At 35.2% G+C, this 23932-nt stretch overlaps 1 protein-coding gene across 3 annotated transcripts in view; it reads right to left on the bottom strand.

Moving 5' to 3' along the window:
• CPNE8 (copine 8) overlaps nucleotides 1–23932 on the bottom strand; it is a 71912-nt gene that overhangs the window by 7691 nt on the left and 40289 nt on the right. For 2 of the 3 annotated variants that reach the window (XM_056516272.1, XM_056516273.1), the window contains 8 exons: nucleotides 18819–18894; nucleotides 16091–16144; nucleotides 12947–13008; nucleotides 9248–9294; nucleotides 8415–8596; nucleotides 6396–6523; nucleotides 3056–3158; nucleotides 371–428 (listed from right to left, as the gene is read on the bottom strand). In XM_056516272.1, the coding sequence (XP_056372247.1) occupies nucleotides 371–428; nucleotides 3056–3158; nucleotides 6396–6523; nucleotides 8415–8596; nucleotides 9248–9294; nucleotides 12947–13008; nucleotides 16091–16144; nucleotides 18819–18894 (710 nt within the window). The other variant, XM_056516274.1, reaches the window with a different exon arrangement.

Genomic DNA, 23932 nt, shown 5'->3' on the forward strand with positions numbered 1-23932 from the left:
ATTTATTTTTCTCAAGATTTTATTACTGCAGTAAGATCAATATTTCCAGTCAACTGACACTTCATGAGGCATCTAAATATTTGTGTTGAAGAAATTTAATATTGCTTGAGTATACTTACTTTACTGTAAATGCTGAGCCCCCATATGGCTCTGACTTGAACAGAGAGCCTGAGGGGCTACTCAGCTCCACATGGTAGCTTGTAATCACACTGAGTTATCAATCAATCAATCCAGCTGGAAATGCCAACAGCACTCACTCCTTGCTCCATATAATGTTCTTTTAAAGACCAATATTTGTTTGAAAAGCCACACATTACTAAAATGTAAGCAAATTTAAAAAATAAAATAGACGAAACACTAGAACACTTACCATCAAACTCTGCTGGTCCTACCCCCACTATAATTATGGACATTGGAAGCTTTGAAGCCTTTAAAAGAAGAAGAAAAAGAAGTTTAGTGCATTACATAAGCTCTGCCAGTAATATGAGATCTAAGAACAAAGTGAACAAAAAACAGAACAGAAATTATGTTTTAAAGAACAACTTCCCCCCTAAAAAGTTGAATGGTATATACTCTCTGCTTAAGTAGTACAGAACATCTTGGATGAAGATAGAAAGGCACAGGATTATTTTACTTTTTCAGTACCAAGTCTTTGAATCATACAGGATGCTAATTAAAGACAGCAAACTATGTTAGTGTTTAATACTAATATGGCAACGAAGAGGAAAATTTTCCCTTAGAAACTTTTGTAAATTTACAGTAATTGCAAATATGTACCCAACAGCAGTCTGACATTCATTTAAATGATTTGCTGTTTCTTGATATTACACAGCTGTTCACAACTATTTTGAACTTTGATATTATGTCAATTTTTAAAAGAAAATTAAAAAATCTATTTGAGCAATATGCATATTACATTTATCCCATTAATGAAATTTTAGTCTAGTCAATCATCCATGCCACAGAAAAGCAAGGTATAAGATTGGCCTGTGGTAGGATTTTAAATTTTACTTTATCTTTTTCATTCAAAGATGATATCTGGCTTTTTCTGAATAAACTCTGTAAAATCTTTAACATTACAAAGACACTATTTTAAATACTGGACTCTCCTGCCCTATAGTAGCATCAGTTTATAGAAATAAGGTGAATCTGTTTCTGATGAAGAAGGCATCAACTAAAATCAAAGAACATTCAGCAAATGTCATGGTTGACAACTTACTGAGATAATTCTGACAATTCTGTTGCTTATTGAGATATTCTGATAAAACATAAAATGGCTACAAGTCAATTTAAACATTAAATAGGAGTATACACTGGTCGAAAAAAATCATAGATGTACACCTTCTGATCTCTTAGAACAGAGCCTTTTGTTTTTCAGATATTTTCTAGAATGTTATTTCTTGATTATAAAGAAAGTATCTTTTAAAGAGATTCCTACTCAGACATACACAGAATTATGAGTTACAATGAAATATGAAACAGTAAGTAGCAAGGACAGCATAAAGACAAAGAGTTAAACTTTTGCATATAAACTAAAGTGTTGGCATTTCCTGAATGACAGCATAACCTTTAAACAGTTTGGTAAAACAGAATGTGTCTGACATATATGCTGTAATGAGAAAGATGCCTAAAAGCACAATTAATGTTAAAAATTGAAATTGAAATTCTGAGTTTTATCTGAGATCAAGATGCATTGGACATCACTGCCCTTTTTAGTATTAGGGATATTATTAAGACTGAAAAAAAATGCTGTTGAATAGCATTAATTAGTTCTGTCATGGTATACTCACACTTCAAGAAATATGCAGAAAAATGAAGGCGCCCTCATAAAAGACCAAGACAGCAAATATTGCCAAAGTTACACTTATTTCAAGCTAACAACACATCTGCTGTGTTTCCAGAAAACTGCAGACTAACAGCCATTATCTACTGAAATGAACTATTACTGAAAACAAAATTCTTCTGCATGTCTTAGTGGCAACTGAATTAACCTTACAAGGTATCAGCCAACTGCACTTGCTGGTCTCTTATGCACAGATTTCAAACAGAAGGGTGAGTCAGAATCAAGAACTGCTCTTTTTTTCCTCCACTTTTTGTGAGCCTTTTTATCACCTAAAAGCAGCTCATCTGAAAGAAATTATGTTTGAAACTTCTAGGCTGGGCTGGAGAATGCATTTCCAAGCTTACTAACACACAGATTGTGTGTGTGCTGCAGGCTGGGACTCGGGGGCATCCTGCTCCCCAGTGAGAGGCAGAGCACTGGGGCAGGATTTTCATGGCACCCCACAAACTGCAATACTATCAAATCTCTCAGGAGCTGCTGAAAGTGGGTCTTCAAAACTGTGCCACCTAATTCTACACTTCTCACTTGGACATGATGCTAAATTAATGTAGGCTTTTCAACTCACCACTTTGCTGTTACTCAGATCCACTGTGGTATGTTAAAAACTCTTGGTTTTAAAAGAGATCTTTTCCAACCATGTCCAGGAGTGTTTCTGTGTGTACTTTCATCTGAAATTTCCCATGGGCAAAAGCACAATAGAACCTGCTCATAATACAGAATACTACCTATACACATGACAGTTTTGAAGAGAAAAATACTGAAAATAATGCAGAAACTAGGAAATAAGGAACATACAGAGTTTTAGGGGACTGTTTTGAGGGAAATCATATTATTGGTATAATATGCCAATCAGGATATTCTGCCACTCAGGATTAGAAAGTTGGGGGCAGTTTAAAAAAGTGTGGGGATCAAAGTTGTTTGCAATAATGAGACAGAAAAGAATTTACTATGCAAGATTGCCTGGTGGGATGTGCATGAGGAAGGAGGAGGCAAGAAGTAGAGAGGAAAATCATATAAACATACAGTGTTAGAGAGAAGAGTATCATTTACCACAGAACACTATCTAATTAAGTCAAGTGCAACTTTTGCTTTCTTTTCATCTTTATGCATAAACTTTTCATGTTTGGTAAAAACAGGCACTTATGGAACAAATCTAGTGCCTAAAATATGAATTCCCAGAAACATACTTTCAACACTTTCAGTAAAACTTACATTCACTATGGATTCTTTAGTCTGAGCCATATCAGATATAACTCCATCTGTAACAATGAGAAGAACAAAATACTGGGAGCCATCTTTTACTGAAGCAGCATATCTAAGGGAAGAAAAACCAACACCATAATAGTAAAAAAAACTTTATAAAATGAATTAATATGAAAACAAGCTGTATTTGTCAAATTTTATTACCAAGGACTAAAAAACATAACACAGTGAATTTCAAAAGTAAAGACATTCATAATTAAGCCAGATATTATACTCTTAAATGAGAACTTTGAAAAAACATAACTAATACAATATTGATAATCTGCATGTTGCAGAATACTGATGTGTTGCATCAGTGAAAAATGGGAACTGAACCACTACCAAAAGGAGCATGGACAGAACATGCTTTATAGAATCATGAGACATTAGAAAGACTAAGCTTCTTATGAAAGATACACATGAATACTGAATGGCTGGGTTTATAGCACAAATACAACTTAACAGGAATCAACGTTGCTTTTTTTTTTGTCTGACAAATCTAGGTTACTTACTGTTGACTATGATTGCAGATTTATAGTTCACATTTATGGGCACATTTGTAAAATGGCTGAACATGCACCCTGCAACCCTGGGTTAGATATTCTCTTCTTTGCACCACCCACAGATGACTCAAGCTTCAAGACTCAAGCTTCTCCTTGTGCTGTACAGGAACGCAAGATAAAATACACCCAGTGCCATTCCCACCTCAATCAAAGGACCCAAGAAGCAACTACTCTTTGAAAAAGAGCAGCTTTTGAAGGTTTGCAAAGAGAGTGAGTCCAAGCAACCTCACTAAATTCTATGGTCTGAACAGAAGAACTTTTTTTTGTGACAAGCTGTTTGCTGCTTCACAGCCACTACAGTTCCTACTTCAATAAAGACTCTTGCTGCTGGGTAGAAGTAAAAAAGTAGAACCTTGTGCAGTGAGTTGTATAGGGAGATGTAAAAGAAAAAAAATAGTTGCTACAGGAATACTTTTGAATACATGCCCAAGTACCTAATATGACTGCCAAAGAACTCACAATTTTTTTGGTCACTGAATATGAAAGGCCTGGTTCACTTAACAGAGTATGTTCAATGATGGCCATGATGCTTTTCTATGCTTACAAAAATCTCAGATTTGCCAGTGCATTGGCATGCAAGTACTTCTGATGAGTATAATGCTGAAGCCACAACATTTATAAGAGTTTGGAGAAAGCCACAACTAGCTCACAGAATGTCACCATCTTCCACACCCAAGATACAGATGGGTAAAGAAGCCATACAAGCAGTGAACCTGTTGGACATCACCTATCTGCATGCTGGCAATAGGGAGTGATAGCTTAATACTGAGATTAGCAGGGCCTACCATGGAACACATTTTCATTGCCATGCAGAGACTTCTCTTATCTCACTTTTCTACAACGTTTATAAACTTTTCAATGATGATTGCATTGACAAGGTATGATGACAGAATAAAATAAACATTATTTTCCTATCTGAGCACTTAACACTGTCTACATAACTACACTGAAGAAATGGAACAGAAATTCCGTTACTTCAAAATTTTCACAGACTAAAATGACCCAAAGCAAGAAAGATCTTATATGAGGAGGGGAGGTGAGAGATGACACTAAGTTGAATCTGGTGTAGTTTAGATAACTCTCTAACTGGGGAAAGGATAAAAAAATCATTATCTGCCTAAAGAGTTTCCAAAGGATACCAATATCACAACAGGATAGTAATATCTGACATTGTTTACACAGATTCATCAGAGGCATTCTTTTAAATAGGAGGGATGTTGATAGAAGAAATTGTTTTGAGGCTGAAGGTAGGTTCAAAGAGTAACTGCAGGGCAGTACCATGTCTATGAGAGTCATGAGAATAATCAAGAACTTGAACCTTGAAGGAAAATGTTGTCACTGAGAACTGGACTGATACACAGATTGCTCTAGGGATGATCATGCAGTACAAATCCTTGTGAAGACACTTAGCTTTCCCACTATAACCTAGTATGATTTATTACCAGGAGGAGCTCCCAAAGTTTGTAACAACTTGATGTTTAGACAAAAGTTCAGTGGAAGGACTACTAATACTGGTAAACTGCAAAAGTTGGCAAATATTCCTGAAAAACAGCTGGTGAGAAAAAGAACTAATTTTATGCCAATGCTTTGATAACACTGTATCAAAAATTTCAATTTTTGCAATGAAGAGCAGGCTTGAGATAAATTGCCAAGTTTTGAGTCAGCTGCTATGACCAGTTCTGAAGAAAGAGCCAGAAAAGCTGTCAGGTTAGATTTACAGATAATGTGGCTAATGCAGACATTGAGTACCACACAGATGGAAAACTGCTACTGAAGAGATCATGTCAAAGGAAAGATTAAAGGAGACAGCTACTTTCAGATGACAAGCAATATAATATACATGTACATAATTTTAATGGTATGATCTGAGGACAAAACAACTGACCCTAATGATAAATAGCTGAAATCAACTATCTAGCCATGCCAGGGGGCACAGAAATTTGCAAATTATTTTCTGGTCTGTAGAACTAATGACAGTAAACCAGAGAGTATATAAATATCTCTTGCTATTAAAATTAGCTATTTTGCAAGCTCATAAATAAAACATTACCAGTACAATGACTTATACATCCCTACTTCTTTATTTTGTAACCAGTAGTTCTTTGTGTCTATAAATAAAATAAAATCTGTTCAGCAAATCATCCAAGCCATATCACTTTCCTATATAAATTCATGTAGGTATCATACTGCCAAGGTCTTGAGCTCAAGATTATAAGTCAAGATCTTCTCTGCCAAAATAAGTCAACATTATCCTTCTTAAGAAACTTCTATAAACACAGGAAGGTTTTTACTCTGAGGAGTTGGATGAGACATTGTATAACAGCACCATGGTCCCCAATGGTGACAGTTGTATCACTGCCTTAAAAGTGCCACTACCAGCTGGGAATTGCTGGTACAGAGAGACACGGAAGATTTTGTTGACATTTGGGACATTCCGAGATTAGAGAAGCTACATATACCTAAAAAAATTCAGAGTTTATAAAAATTTTTTATAGATGCATGTATATTCTGTGAAGCAGTAATTCTGTGCTCTAAAGGACAAAAAGGGAACATGACATGACAAAAGAATTTCATTCCTTATGATTTTTTCTAAGATTTTGACTCAGGCTGGTCAATTGGATCACTTGCATTTCTTTTTAACCAGTGATTAAATTCTGCATAACACCAGCCATGTATGTCAGCCTTTTACATGAAGTTGTTGTTCTGAAATGAAGAAGTTTCTGCACAGCACCTATTGTGATGCTTACCTGGCTACATGATTAATTACAGGAGCAAAGTTTGTTGGTCCATAAAGCTGTACACATTTTAGACTCCTGTAATATGCCTCCATTACACCATCAATTCCATGGCAGTATGGATTTTGAGGGTTTCCATTCTAATGAAAACAAAAGATGATTAATCACTATAAGTAATTATGAAGTAAAAATTACATAGGTTAATGAACACTATCCAGTGTACATTTTTAAAAGGCAAAGATCTAAGCATTCTAAGATCTATCCATAGAGTTCACTACAAACACTCAGTGTATGTGCCATGTCTGCTTGTGAGTGTTAACTGCTGAGGTAAGGAGGTTCTACCAGCCTCAGAGTAAGAATCATTAGGACTGGCTCCTAGACATAAAAACCACCTTTAGTGTAATTAAACACTCCTTTGTACATATGACAGGCATTTCTCTGTGTGGATTTAAGGTATGACTTACAGCCTACTTCCAAACTGGAAGCATGTTTAGGAGCACAGTTCAGGCACAATGATTCATTCTTTTAAAAATGTGAAAAAAAAAGAAATGGTAGCCAGATCCTAAGATTCATACACTTATAAGAGTGTAAGGTAAACAATAAACTTTTCATTGTTTTGGCTTTATATTTCTGCATTGAAAAAGTTATTTTTGACCTGGTATAAACAAATGAAGAAAGGAATTTACTCTTTGGGAACCCACAAAATGGCTGGTACTAAATTCTTAGAGTAAGCATTTTATTACCTATCTCTGTAATGACTCTTTAATGAGGATACCTATTTACAGATGGCAATACAAGCATAAAAGCTGAATTCCAGACCAATGTCAGGCCAGGCAATGACCTATGTAAGGCTTCAAAAACCTTTCAAGTCATCCTACTTTTATAGGCCAACACCTCAGTAGCTCAGTGTGCCAGTACCTTGCTCTGAGGTAAAATATACTTGCCTGAGAATCTAGAAAACCAAAGGGGATTTTTGACAGAATTTGTCTAAAACATTAAAACAGAGTGCTGAAAACACTGCTTAGCATTACGTGGGAGACACCTATATATGTTTATATATGGAGGAAGGAAATATACACACACATATGTATGTATGTGGTGTTTCTTCTTCTGTGGCTCAAATTAACTGAATTAATTTGAGACATCCTTAAAACTGAAAGATGTATCAATATATTTGAACTTGCTATACAAAGTCCAAAGTCTGCAATTTAAATGAGTATTTGCAATTGCACCTGTTTTAAATTACTATCTACATGGAAAACCTTTCCCTGAGGTAAGATATGTTGCATTCTTTTCTAGCACAGGCTGACAGAAGAAATATACATCTAGTCACCAATCTTCTGCCATGTCTTTGAAGCTGTCTGATTAGAACTCCCCTGATATAACTACATTTGCTGTAATTCTGACAACTTTATCCTACTCTGAGAAGAACAAAAACCTCAAATAAGCAACTAAGATAAAATAGCAACACTAATCACAAGCGTCACTTTTACCAGATCAACCTTTCTGGCAAATCCTGGTAGATTTTAGGTTTGCAATTGAACTGACCGTGGACCAAACTCAGATTTTTTCTTATCAATTCATCTTTTAGTCCACTTAGATATCTCTATGTCTCTGAATGAGCAGCCTGAAAAGATAGAGATCCCAGAAAATGAGACAGAAAAATAAGAATAATAAAGAAATATTATCTTGCAACGTGATTCGTTTCCTTCTTTAGAGAGATTAGCTTCAATCTGAAGTCTTTAAAGCATCTGTTTCTCAAGCCGCAACAGCTGAGGTTAAAGACTATTACTTTTCTTTATGACAATTTTTGGCCTACAGGGACTTCTTGACTCCAGATTTCTCTCCATAACCTCAAGTGAAGTAACTTCACTATGATGAAAAGTTTTGAAACAGTTATTTAGAGTTAGCACAGAAGACTGTGTACATTCTCTATTCTTTTCTTGTCCAGTAACTGCTTAAGACCACAACCTCAAGTCCAAAATTCTGTGGTAGTAAAGAAATTTTTAAAATACCTATGTATTTACTTACCAGTGCAAATTCATGTGATACTCTTCCATCTGGAGGCAGTCTAGCTCCAAAACCTAGAGCTGGGAACATTTTATCACTATCATAGTCCTGAATTATTTCACCAACAGCTCTCAATGCCATGCCATAAGCATTCAGCTGATAGGGATTCATGTAGTGCAGTGAAGTTGGCTGTGAAGGGTTACCTGTTGAAGCAAGGATCAGATTTACTTTAAAACTGAATCACTTCAAAATTTTCTCTCTTAAAAATAATAAGTTGTATCAGGTAAAAATGCAGTGTTCTGAACAAATTTTACAAGTAGTAGTTTTCTAGCAGTTCTATATACATTTCAGCAGAAGTAGCTGTATTTCAGCATTGAAAGAGCAGCAAGAAACTTGTAAATTTGTGCAATTTATACACTTTTAAGATGAAATTTACCAAAGTATTATGACATTCTAAAAGCAACTTTGTGAAGGATCACCACTTATCTCTGCTTCACCTCACTTCAGCCTCACTCTACCTGGAAGTATTTGGTCCTTCTCAATGGGTTCTTCTAAGTTTTCTCCCAGCAGTTATAAAAAACCAAACAATAATAATAATAGTAACAATTCAAAAACAACACAGATATTTACAAACTGCTTCTGGTTATGAAATTTTATATGTAGATTTCCTAACTATTATCTGTTCTGTTTGTCCAGCTTCCCTAGACAGGAATTGGCCTCTCATCTTCTTGCTCAGCAAAACGGAATGCCAAGTCCAGGCGGTGCCAGCTGCACACTGTTACAAACACACACATATGTACACTTAGAACTGAAGACAGCACAAACACACACAAGATGTTTATTTTTATTCTTACCATTGGAGGCTGTGAAATCAATAGCGACTGTGAAATTGATTTGGGTTCTGCAGAAAAAGTAAACACAAATCTTATTAATTGTTGTACTGCTATGTAGAAAAACAAACAAGAGATGGTAACATAATTTGTGGACAAAGTGTAGGACACTGACTTTCTAATAGAGGAAATAAACACTGAAAATACTCTTATATAAGGTTCAAGCCAAGGGCTACACAACAGTATCTTATTAGCACGCTGAAAACAGTTACTTGACTCCATAATTCTTTTTTCATTGTTTATTAAATATCCTAAATAAATTACTAATAAGAATTTAACATCTATAAATATTGTTAATTCCTTTCAACAGTAATACTGATTTTTCCTTGGACATATTTTAATCCTGGTCATACAAGGTGTCCTCTCCCAACGGAGGTTGAATACCCAAACAGAGAAATGTGCCTCCTAGATTCACTGCTGCACAGATCACTACTACTTTGCCATAATTTAGCTGGTATAGAAATACATGACCTACTTGAAACTGGACAGGTGATTTTACTCTATATTCCTATATACCACAAGAAATGAATAAAGTATCTAAAAAGGAACAGTAATCCTCACCTCACAACCACAGAAAGAGCAAAGTGAAACCTGTCACCTTTTAATGAGATCCATAAGTAATGATATACATAAGGGAACAAATTAAGCCTGAATGTAGTTTTTGACTAGGCTTGATTAGGTTTTTTTAAACAGTACATTGAAAGAATCATGGATTTCCCCCTGTGGCTTCAGAATGACAAGCAGCTGGTCTGTCAGCAAGGGGGAGCAGCTGAAGGTTTGAGGACCACTTCCTGCACAGAACTCTGCAACAGAGCTGTCAGAGTAACTGATTCTACCAAGAGGCTGCATCCTCTCTATGGCACTTATTATTTCCCTTTGCAGATGCTTGTTGAGACAAATGCTGTAGCAACATAAAGATTTTCAGATAAAGTCTCTTCAAGATCTTCCTCTTACATAGTTTTATTACTCCTTGATAGTCTCCAAGGATACAAGAAAAATGGCAAAGCTTCCAAAATATCTAGCTATGGCAGCGCTTGCTTTGTAACTTTCTCATTCCTGTGAACAGCAAATATGCCTCCTATGACAGTGGCTAGTGCACTGCCTGCCTTAAAACAGCTGTCATGAAAGGAGATCTGAATATCCCTTTTGGCCATCAATGATTCAACACAATTCAGTTAAAAATATGTGTCCAAATCCTTTTGAATCCAAAAAATGTGTGGGTGCTCATTTCACAAGACCTGGATGAAGGTAAGGCTTTTAACATGATGGAGGAAAACATTTCCTCTTATCTTTCACTAATCTGGGACAGAAAAGATGACAAGATGTTTCAGTTGCGAAAGGAATCAGCTCCTGAATTTTACTGATTTACAAATAACTAGCTCACTACCTTTCCCAATAAGACAAACAGGCTAGAAAATTCTGCACAGAAGTATCTTTTCTGTCCACTAAGTCTTGGAGCTTTGTGGCTTCTGATCTTTCTCCCAGACAAAAAAAAAGAGTAAACACTAAGCTAGGTTTGACAGTCATTCCCGTCAATACAATTGCATTCATTTCCAAGACTGTATCCCTTACTTGCTTAACTTATTCATATATTTGGAGGCGTTTTGATAGGAATATGTTACTAACTGGGGCTGTATTAAGCAGCAGGAGAAATGATTTTGAAATATACATTACTTTTAGTACAACATACTTACTTTAAATGTGGGAAGGACAGTGGGGCAATATATGTGATTAAGTATCAAGATGCAAGGAAAAGAGAGCTACTAAGATGACACTACTTGATGTAATATTCAGATGCAAAAGAGACATCCTCTTTACTGCCATACTGCTACAAAATCCAGTCTTACGGAATAAAATGAAATCTCAGTTTATGGACAAACTTCTATTTCATTTTCCAAAGCTCTTTAAGAAAACAACTTAATAGATGATACTGGTAATGGAATATCCCAATTAAACAGATGCAGAGTCAAAACTTAAATGAAATCAATACTGTAATCATAATTTGTTAAAGCTGTCAAGATTTCCATGACATCTGCATTAACTCTAAAAACTTCAAATGAATTACAATGAAAGTTTTGAACATGAAATATTTTATAAGTACCCATTTTTGGAAGAGCAAATATGCAGTTGTGCCTATTGCAGAATCAGTGCTTTCTACCTCTTGCTTATCTAAATGGAAGAAAAACAGGGAACTAAAAAAAAAATAATAATTTGGAGGGCATGATGGGAAAACAGACCGATTAATGACAAAATCTCCTCTTCTCCCTTCCTTCAAATATTTGTCAACTGGACTTTAACTGATATGTAGTAATATTAAATGAGACAAACAAAGGAAGGGAGAAGCCAAGAAAATACCTCTGAGTAAGCCTCCTTGTCATGTTTACATAACTGCCTATGCTGCAGAAAGGAAGGTAAGATTTTATACAAGTACTTCTACAGTTTTCACTGGCATATACATAGAAGTAATTGTATGAATCACTAAAAAAGATTCTATATAAAATAATTTAGTAAGTCTTACTGCTCATACTTTTAAACTTGGAGCATTCTACTGTTATATCACTTCTTTGTAAAAAGCAGAAAATATTTAAGTTTAATTTATTAATATCACAAGTCTTCTTTGACTTGCAGTTAATGAGATATATACAAAATATCAGTAAGAACAACATAATATTATTGTAATTTATGTGATTTTTCTAAGGCATGTAGATAATTAGGTTTATTAACTTGTACTGTAACATCTCAGTGAGGAATGTGATAGACCACCCTGAAAAGACTTCATAAGCATCCTCTATATAATTTTCTTTTTAAATTTAGATATAAACCTCAATTCCTCAGTTCCTTATACCTGCTCTTTCTGTAGAGATGAATTTTGAATGAATGGGGAATAGGACGGTCACGGCACATTTGTACAACACACTTCAAAGGAAACACTGCACTCGAGGCAAGACTGTTTCTTCATGCATTTGTGCATATACAGAATTCAATCAATAGAAATTTCTGGTAAACATGGATGGATGGCCATTTTCAACTTCTGTCTAAATTCACAGCAGGAATGTAGGACTGCCACTGCTGGGACCAAAGGCAAAGCCCTTTATAGCAACTGTACTGTGCTACAGCACAGACCTCTTTTTAATTTACACTGAACTCTGGCTGAAGACTACAAAAAAAATACAAAAAACCCCAAAAAACAAGAGCACATTCTAAGGTAAGACATTTGACACTTCTGTCTCTACTTCTCTTTAGAAAAAATGATGATAAATGAAAAATAGAAGGTGTTAAAAATTTTAATTAGTATTGAAAAAAATGCCTTTGAAGGGGAAAAGCTCTAAATAAATGCCAATATTAAATCCACCAAAGCTCAGTATAATCGGAAGAAATAGACAGCGTTTTAATAATTTAATAATATATAGCTAATTCCCTTTTGTTTAATCAAATTTTCTTCGATGGATCAGAGGTCACTCTTTCTCAGTGTTTTAGCATCAACTCCAATTCCAACACTATATGCAAAGTTCCATAACTTAACTTAACTATGTAACTATGTGCATGCCTCATGTAGGAAAGCACAGCCCCTAAAATGAGGATATACATACAGCTCCTTACAGATGCTACTGAGAGCCATAAACAAATGGTGAAAACAAGAAAGGTTTGTTGCTAATCACATACCCGCCTTTAATATAGTCAAGGAATGAAACTTCTGTTTCAATTAGGAAGGAAAGCAATGTTACCTGAAAGCAAATAAAAGAGAGTCAGACATGAATTGTGTTTCCCAGTTGAACAAGTAGAGACATAAGCACAATGTTTTTCGAGCTCTGTCCTTAGGATGTAATTTCCTACAGTATTAAGGGAAAAAAGAAGATTAAAAAAGATATTAAATAATTTCAGTAGGCAGCTCTTGAAAGGGAAGAGACAGATTGAGAAGTCTATAATTGCCTTCTTTTTTTTTTATTAATTTAAGAAGAAGGTAAGGGGCAGAAGACTGCATTCCAGAGCAGGCTACCACATACATGTTTTCTCATTTCTGTGTACTACACCTACAATTGAATATTACAGGATTTATGATAATGCATCTATTCTATGAGCACTTCAACAAAATGAAGTTTTGTTGCTTAAAGAACTCAATTACAATTAAAGTCATTACTCATCTCACTTTAAAAAGCAGTATTGAGTATCGATGCAAAAATCTAGTAAAGTATACATATATAGGAAATACATAATTTTTTTTAAGTAGTATGTGTATATATATGTACACATGCATATATGGGTATATATATATGTACACATACATACATATACATATATATATATATACACACACACATAAATGCAAAGGTAAGAAATTTCAGCAGTCCCAGATTTTATAATTCAGAAATGACAGAGATCCAAAACACAGAGTAATCTAAAGGTGTTATTGACATTTTCAGAAATCAAGTCGCAGAGGTATAAACTCAAGTGGAAAATATCCAGCATTTAAGATCTTCATATACTGTACAATAGTTAGGAAGCAAAGAATTTAAATTATTTTAATTTTATTTACACAAATTCTCTCATTATGTAAGTGCAGCAGGCAGTCAGTGAAAACTGCTAAGTAATTTCTTAGAGCAAATCCACAAATCAAGATACAGTCAATAAAAAGGGAATGGAAGCCTATCACAAAGTTTTGTGTCCACTTGCAGCAAAATACAAAAATTGAAAATACTCCTATCTTGTAAACTTAAGACTCGGAATGAGATTACAGGTAGTAATTCTGTTTTCTATCCAACTTCCTTTGTCACAGTTCTGTGTGACTGAGTGATTAGCTAAACTTAAAATCACCAAATTACTCTTCTAGCTTAGAAGGGAAGACCCTAACAATGTTCTACCAGGCTATCAGTAGCATAGTCTTGCAAAAAGACCAAAATTTCTATGCATTTTCCCATTGGACACAGTAATATTAATGGCTGATCTGTTCTTACAGCTGGTTATCTTGTTCATAATTAATTTAAGCAAATATTTTCACTGCATCTGATTTTAAAAGTCAAAAAAATGGAAACAAACAACTCCCAAAGTGGCTGAAGTATTTACTTACATAGGCAACAACTATCAATGCTTCAAATTTTAGGCAGTGAATTTTTTATTTCACTACTAGGCTTTGTTTAAAACTAACCATGTAATGACCTCTTAGGTAATAATAAATTGAGATGTGCACTGTATGTACATAGTACTTGAAGGCAGTAGTAAGATAGCAGTCAATGATTTATATCCACTCTAAGTTCTCCAGAACTCTACCTCCTATTAATGAAAATTATGGTCCTGGTGCCTGGCTTGAGAAATTAAAAATTTGCAGGATAAAGAATATCTTGGGTAAATGATGAGGACAAGAAAAACAAAACTGCAGGCAAACACGTAACAAAGTGACCATGTGGAGAAGCAGAAGGGAAGCCTGAAGGACTTCTAGAAGTAAGGGCAAGTGGGGACAGAGGTGACTTGATATCAAAAAGAATATACAAAACCAACAGAAGAGAAGGAAAAAGAAAAGGTAAAGAAGGAAAAAGGAAAGAAAATTACTAACAACTGTTTATTGGTCATTTTGATATAATTGGAAGTAAAGAACAACAAGACACAGATGATTCTGCCTGTTCAAACGTGAGTAAAATGTATTTTTTCAAATGCAGACAGACACCTCACTACTTGTGAAGATGTCAAAGTATTTTAAACCAAAATCAACATGAAAATTGAATGTGACAATACATTTTTATGCCTTTCTGTGCCCTAAGACAGGTTTCATACCTAAAATTTTGAGTACACTTTTAGCACTGGTTGAAAATGACCACTTAAGTTTCTCACTCACTAATTTAATGCAATAGAACTTGAATTTAACATTATAGATTTTAGTAAAAGGAATATGTTAGCAAAGAATAAATTAACCTAATAAATTAGACATTGTATGGTAAATTTTAATAGGCAAGCTGCTTCTGCGAATTTTTCATAAGGTAGAAAAAAAAAATTTTATTTCCTCACTGATAAACAGAGACAGATAAACACTAGACGAGAATGTGAGAATGTCAAAACATTCCTTCAAGGCTACTTTCAGCATGAAAGTAGCCCTACTGACTTCAGTGGAGCTGTTCATGTGGAAAAACCCCACATGGTGGATGTGTTTACAAAAAAAATCTCTTATAACTGATTAGGTTTTCGAATATACCAATCCTCAACCTTTATCTTCACTTTTTTGTAAATGATGTTCTGAGTATCATGGATGCCAGGACATCAAAGCTGAGCAAGTGCTGAAGGGAAACAATTGCATTGCTAGCAAATGGCTCATAAACAGGAGAACAGAAAATGACATGCAAACCAAAATAGAGAAATTCGCATCCCAAACAATAGTAACAGATATTTCAAAATAAATTTACTAAAAGCCTGTTGGTAATAAAAAATGCTGACTCTTTTTGATTTAGCCATGGTAAGCATACTAGCTTTTAATGATGCTATCTCAGCAGATGAATTTAAAAAGAAAATTTATTTGTAGAAGTGCAGGAATGTTTCAGACAAGATTTTTTAAATGTTCAGTCCAATAGTTTCAATTATTTGACTGAAATTTTGGTAGAGTTTATTTTGAAAACCATTGGCAACTTAACAGCACACTTGGACAAATTTTATATCAAATTCTTCAAATTTAAAAAAATCCAAAAATAAACGCTGTGTAAAAGTAAATAGTTTATTGTGGCCTTGACAGAAAGTTCTGTTTTAATCCTGCAAAATTACAAGTCAAGTACACTCTGTTTGGAGCAAGAAGAAAAACATCCAGTAACGTAAAATATATTTACTTACTGTTCCAGAATTAACATATTTTTTCTTTTTTCCTTTTTTCTTTGGATTTATTACCTAGAAACACAGATACAAACATTAAAGCAGTATGATCCAATATAAAGATAAGTGTAAGGTATTTTCAATGCAGAAGGTATTTGACATTCAATGCATTCTAAGTGTACTCAGCATCCTGATGCTGGGATATGTGCATGTTGAAAACCAGTGAATTAATCTTCATGGTAATTGCCAGGTGAGCCAGCGCTGCTACGCATATTCAACAAATAAGGGATGGGGGCAAGAGAGGTGAGAACGTTCATTATATCTGAGAGCTCAGTGAAGCACTTTTTGAATTTTCACAAGATTCTGCATTTTTCTGCATTTCTGATCGCAGTATTTCAGTGTACAGTGTCACTGCTTTGTCACCTCACAATGCATCTCTTCACAACCCAGTTAATCTGTTTCATCTGCTCCTCATAGCACTTGAGAAACATGAGAATTTTCTACTCCCAATTTCTGTACTTGGTGCAATGACAGGATCTGGCTGACAGGAAGATGAAATTTAATGAAATAGGTAATTTCATGAAAATGTTGAAGATCACCACCTGACTGGCATACAGGAGTTTGGGAGTGGGGGGGCCTCAGTGCACTCCCCATACCCAAGAATCTTCCTTAATTAAGCATTAAACAGTTAAAGCATTAAACAGTTTTCTTGAATGTCTGGAACCCACACCTACAAAATTTCTCACTGTAGCCACCAATAATTTTTTCCCCTTCTGAACACCTACAAAAGGCAAGTCTCAGTTAATTTTGTTACATGCACATGAAAATGTACACCTGCTTTTCCACAAATGCACATGGAATTGGAAGCAAAACATTATTTTGGTAATTAGTTCATTCAACAATCTCCTATATATTTAGGAAATTCAATGCCTTATGGCTTACTGCCAAGTTTTACTGTAAACTACTCAGAGATGTTCTGCAAATGTAAGGAATGAAAACATTCCCAATTGAAATCCTAGTCACTCATCTCGTATAAACTATTTAAAGAATTTTGCCTGAAAATGGGCAAACTAGTAATACTTGTCTTCCAAAGATTTTCATCCCCAACCAAAATGAAATTACATTTAAAGATCCTATTCCTTGCACAACACAGAACAGCTGTGAAATGTAAGGCAGGAAGAGGCAACTATGATTTGAGGTCTTCCCAAACACCTAGTGACTCACTCTTTTCCCCCAATTTGCCACACTGATGTTATATAGTAAATATTCTGCAAAGCTTTTACTCCTTTACACACGTATAAGCCTGTTAACATTTTAAAAAATCCCCAAGTAACTCCTGCCCCTCCATTGAACAGTGTCTGATAGCAATAGATAAAGCCTGTGTAATGATGGCAATTAAACAATGCAGTAATTCTTGTTGAATCAAAATCTTAGCCAGAAAGTGACTCCTGCTGACATTTGCCCAGAATAGGAAGATGAAGGTAACAGGCTGCCTGTCTGCCCTGTGGCAGTTCATCCACTGCTCTCCAGAATTCAATGGTCAGGCCTGAATTAGCAGCATATTGCTTGCCAGTAGTCATTAAATGCCAAAGAGAAGATTCATTTGAACTTTCTGCTTCAGGTAACTTGACAATTGGCTTCATAGGAATTGCAAGGAACTGCACTAGAGCTTGGAGGGAAATATGTGAAACAAGGCATCTACTTGGGAGCAAAGATGAATTAAATGATAGCTTTTTTCTCTCCTATAATTAATAGTACTATAATTATTATAATATTTACATGGCATTTTTTTTTCAAATTTCAGGTAACTTTACAAATAAAACAACATTCTTTAGCCTCTGAAAGTTTTACACCCCTGCAAGAACCTAAAAAGCTACATGGATTATAATGAACCTATTAAAAAAAGCTCAATTCCAAAGAGTTGGTTCTAGCAAGGTTCCTAATCTTTAAATATGGGCACTCACTCAAACTTCTCTGCTCACCTTGGGTTAGTTTGTAAAAGCAAAACGTTTAAAAAAGAATTTGCCCAATAAAATCTTTTGTTCTGATACTGTACAGACTAATCAAGTAGAAGCAGTACCCAAGTATGAAGGATTGCAGCATGGGGAGGCAAACATGAGCTGCTCAGGAAATGCATGCTGCTGCTGGGAGTATGATACTGACACTATATTAAAGAAACTGAAAAATTACTTAAAATGTTATGACAGAATATTCCTGGTAGGGTAGGATTCACATCAGTGATACAACAGGAAAGGACATTTTCACTGCACACACTAATCTGTGTTATGACACTATTCACAGGAAACTACTATAACTTTCTGTAACTCTGGGGTTGATCTTGGATCTAAATAAGAAAAAAAATCATGGCTTTCAGGTTATCTTTGTCCTGCTTTGCACAGCAGCACCGTTGCTCATCTTCAAAATGAAAGTACAGCACATAATTGGAGCATCCTCCTCCCCTGTCTTTTTAATACTTACCTAAACCATTATATTTGTTACCACCTATATTAGGACTATGAAAACACTAAAGCTTAATGGCAGTAGTCTGAGACCAATTAAAGGATACCTTAAGGAATAATAAAGATCTGCACACCATACAGAAGCAAAAAAAAAACAAAACCAAGGGTTATAGCCATACAGGCTTGTCCACTCATTAGTAGCAATAATCACTTTTCCATTGTTTTTAGTGTTTTCCATTGTTGTTTTTTCATTTATTTCCTGAGAGTGAGTAAATACTCATAATACTTACCTCATAAACATTGAACTGAGATTGCCCTCTCGACAACTCTCTGTAACTTGTTGTGAATTCTCCAATAAAATCATGGCTGTTTGAAAAGTAAGATTTAAAATCAAATACACAACATTTAGGAATTTAAATATGCATTTTATTTATTAATGCAAAAGAGACACACAGTCACTATGAACTGACACTCAAGAAACAAGTAATGGCAACAGATACAATTTGCTTAAAAATCTTTATTACTCCCTCTGTTTTGTGTTCATGCCATTAGTAATGCAAATTTAGAGTTGGAAGGCATTGGCTTAAATCTTTGACTTTTGCTTAACTCAGCTGCACAATGAGGACTGCGCTGTAAATCAGTGACTGACTTCAATGTAAGTTTACAGAATCTGAAAAAACAGAGCAGGCTACCACAGACTGTCACCATGTCCTCAGTGGAGGACCACTGGCACTACAGACTGAACTGTGTTTGAGACTATGTGAGAGGAAGGGAGGTACTGAAAGCATGAAAGGAGTAACTTAAACCAGAAAAGAGTAGCCCTCCCAATCTAACATGTAACATGACACTGAACTTTTAAGGGGACAACCCAAAGCTTATTTCAGCTCCTCTGTCTTGCCACCTGGGAAGAGAACAGCAATCCCCTGAAGCTGCTCAGCTTATGGTATTATTGGACAGCAGATCCTAACCTAACAGTAACGCAGTGGTTATCAAGCTTCTCCTTTCTAAATTCTATTCCTGCTCCAGGAATACATTTGGCACTCCCTGTGCTGTCATTCACGTTTTAAAAACTGCTTTGTCAGTGCACTACAGGGCTGGCACACTGCCCAGGAGCCACTGTGAGCACAGTGACCAGAGGGAGCTGCAGTGGGGGAAGCACTGCTGAAGAAGGGGTCGGAAAAGAGGGAGACAGAAACCCACAGGGCTGCCAGACTGCAGGTTTGTATCTCAGACAGGTGCCTGGAGTGGAAGGACTGCAGGGGTCAGTGCCCCAACCATCAGATACACAACTCCCAGCACCCACAAGGTCTGTTCCCAGTCTCTGCTCCGCACAGCTGAACTTTGTTGCTCCAAATTTTCCCAGCTGTGCCCTAACAGAGCATTGTATTTCCTCTACACTGCCTCCACATCTCGTGAGCTACGAAGATGTTTTACCTTTCCTCCAATACTACAATAAACTACAATAGAAGTTCAAAGTTTTATGATTTCGTGACTTGCAAAACCTGTTTTTAAGAAATTCAGCACAGTTCTAATTAAGCTATAAATATTAAAAGCAAATTAAAATAAATCTGAATGTTTCAAGATGAAAAATAGAAACAATCCATAGCAACATGAAATTTCTTTCTTGCTTTATTTGTAATAAAATTAAACAAAAAACCCCCTCAAATATAAATTTCATTTTCTGAAATCAGCATGAATTCACAAAATATGTAAATCAAACATCCTAAAGGTTCAGTCATTTTTGTATGCTAATACAAAAAAAGCAAAGCATACTGCAAGAAAGTTTAAGAAATACTACATGTTAAAGATATTCCTCATTTCCCAGATTCAGAAGGGACGACCTTGCATGAAACACTCCCCTTTCAGCCTGAAGATCATCAAATTGCTTCCAAAACAAAGACTTTTCTTAAGAAATGTACTCTGGAGATACATCTCTGCTTAAATGCCCTCCAGACTGCAAGGACTATTCAAGCAGGGAACAGAGGAAGGCATCCACAAGGTGTATTTAACCTTAGGTAACCATGGCACTGGAGAAAACTATGTATTGCTCAAAATGGAACTTTTCCCTTTCTTAACAGTTCTAACTTCTTATTTTCAAATCAGGTTGTACATTTTGAAGGCAGAATTTCAAGCAATAGTTCAATGACTACCTACAAACACACTGCAGAACAGGAAACATGAGCCATTCCAGGCAGGACTGTCTCTGGGGAGCAAAAGAATCTGTATGGCTTAAAAGTAATTGCTCCTCTAATTCTAAGGGACACTGCAAACCTTCCTTTCCCTATGGCTATATACAAACACTGACAAGACCTGAGCTAGAAAGAAATGATTCCTCTGATGAATCATGTTAAAAAGGTGTGGGCATACATAACTAGTCTCAGAACCCTCTGCACTTACAAGAGCATCAACTTGGATCTTTACACTCAGTATTCAGGTGGATGTACATGTACTAGGCTGGCTCTGAAGGCTGAGCACCTGTTGGGCAAAATATGCCTTTGCCAAATGTGTAAGGTACTAAGAAAATATTTCAGTATTAATCATCACACTTCAGCAAATGGATCTGCTTATTAGTCTCTGTATTAAGAATCCAAAGTACTTTTTCTCTTTTCCTACCTAACACCAAATTTTCCTAGACCTACAGACTTTCATCCATGAGTGGCAGATCAGAACACTGAACCAGAGTCTTAGCACACAAAATTATCACTTAAAGCCCATCTCCCTAAGTTTTCCACTTTTAGCCCTATTTTGAAATGCTGAAGATCACTTCCAAAATTGTATTAACTTTGTATTTTTTTATTATCTAAAGGAAAAAACCAATAGAGGAAAGGACAATCCTAATCAGAAACATGTCAATGAATAAGGAGAAAATGCAAGAATTTAAAAATCAACTATCTAGCTGGAGAAGGAAGCTGAGGACAAAAAATAAGGTGGAAGGGCTTAGAATCTGAAATTTAAAATCTCTACTGCTGTATTGATATGCTCAGATGAATGCTTCTGTGGCCTCAGGTTAGCATGACAGTATTTACAGCTTTATAACTCAACACACCCTCCCCCTTCTTCATAAACACCAAAACTGTGAAATGACTTTTGCAACATGTATGCTAAGTGCCATTTTTTCTGAAATTAAATGAAAAAGCTTTTAGAGAGAACTAAAAACATTATAGTATTCCTGATGTGATGGATGATGTGAAGCTGTGCACTATCTTTTTTTCCCCTTCTGTTAGACCTGTCTACAAGTGCTTCACATATAAGGATACCCAATTAAAAAACCTAAAAATGTGACTATGTCAAACAACTTGGCTTGTACCAAGTTAGAAAACCAACTTTTGTGACTTCTTATAGCACCAAATATTTTGGGGTTTGTTACAGCTTTTAGAAGCAATAAAAAGTATCAGAACCAGTTGTTCACATTTTGACAACTGTTGTGCAAAAACAGGTTTGACACAAAGAGATATTTAATAATTAACAGCATCAATGTTACCACAGGCACATATTACCTTTTGTCAAGAAGACGTTTTATGTGATGTTTGTAAATAAATAAGAGCTATTTAATGATAATATGATCATGTTATTACATTACAATTACTCTAACAATGTAATTTAGGAACATGAAGCAAGAAGCTGAACCCAAAGCACCATGGTGCTATTTTTCAAAGCACAGGTAACACAGAATGGGGAAAAGGGAAAAAAACTTCTTAGTTGAAACTCAGGAAGTCAAAATCAAGACAAGTCATGATTCAGAAGTCAAGTACATGCACCATAATTTTGTCCTCCTGATTGCAGAACAGCCTGTAACATTCAGAATAACTTGCTTTGCTATCTAGAGAGCAGGCAATCATTCAAAGACTGCCCAGTCTGCACATCTCTGGAGCAAACAGATTTAGCATGGTGAGGTGTCCAGCTGGTGTAACAACAGCTTATAAAAACTGTGCATCATAAATGGAAATTAATATAAACTGAGGAACAGCAGAGTTGTACAAAAACTTATTAAGGGTAACTCTTGAATGGCATTCATTTCAGATATACTTGGCAATGTGAAAGTTAAATCAGGCACTTAGGTTTTGCTAAGATTGCTATGTAAGTTTATAGGCACCACCAACTGGCAATTTATTCCAGGTAGGATGGATTCAATCAGACCATCTTCCCCAGTAAGCCACTGAAGTAGCTTAAATGATTAGTTCAATCTACTTGTCTGATTTCTGCATTGTCTAAAGTCATATGAGATGAGTGCTGTCTCATCTTCCAGAGGCATTTTACATGTAAGATGTCAGTGCTTGGTGTGCTTCTAAATTCAAAATAGACAGAAAACAAGAAGTTTTAAAAAAATATTACCATTAAAATAAAAAGGAAAACATGTAAATGGTATCCTTCACTTTTGTTTTTTAGATATTAATTTTATAGGTATTCAGATTGTGATGTGACAGACACAGATAATATTTGAAATATTTGAGACTGGAGAGGCTTATGATTGCCTAAAATCCACAGTATGTTCAAGATTTCACCCAGACTGCAGTTAGTGTTATTTTTCAGATTTCTTCCTTTTCTTTTTAATCTTACAGATTTTGGATAAAGTGAGACAGCACATGGGGTTTGACACCTTGATAAAATATAATTCTTATTTTTATTAGCTTGGCAATAAAATGTAACTTTTCATTGCCAGCTTATTTTCAAAAAATGTGGTTTGTACAGATAAATAAAAATTCTAAGGATTTTTGTAAAGTCTCACTGAGGAAAGAATGCCAGTAGAAATTCTAACAGGGATGCAATGATTTTTGCTAGTATGGCTTTTTAAATTTAAATACACTAATCTTAATTGCTCAAATATGCTATTTTGTCTCTCTAGGGGTTATCTGATCAAGAAGGATGAATTTACACGGGCAGGTATTCACAGAGGGAAAACATGGGATAAGAATGCTTATAAATCAACAGGATTCATGATGAAAAACCAAAAAGACAAAATTACAACCTGAGAAAGCTGAATAGGCTTTTGGATCTTGTCAGCAAGGAAATGAACAGTAGAACAGGATAAATTTGCCTATTATGATTACAAGATATGCTGCCACAGAAGCACAATATCATTATCTATAATACTAGAAACAAATTGCATTGGTAGTATTAAAGACACTACTGTAGAATAAATAATATGCTTTTAAAAATCAAAATGCAAGTGCATACCCATATATTTTAAAATATAAATTAGGATTAATAAGAAATAATTAAGACAGACCAACTTAAAGATAAATGGAAATAAACATATTACTATATTACATTTCAGTTCTAGTACCAAGATTTATGAATACAGTTTCTAATTAAAGTATTAGGATATAAGCTCAAACATTTTAAAAAGAACAAGAGGTATCAATCCACTGTGTTAAAAAATAATTCTACCTTGCCTGTCAAAATA

The sequence above is a fragment of the Oenanthe melanoleuca genome, chromosome 1A (assembly GCF_029582105.1).
Source record: "Oenanthe melanoleuca isolate GR-GAL-2019-014 chromosome 1A, OMel1.0, whole genome shotgun sequence".
Taxonomy (NCBI): Eukaryota; Metazoa; Chordata; class Aves; order Passeriformes; family Muscicapidae; genus Oenanthe; species Oenanthe melanoleuca.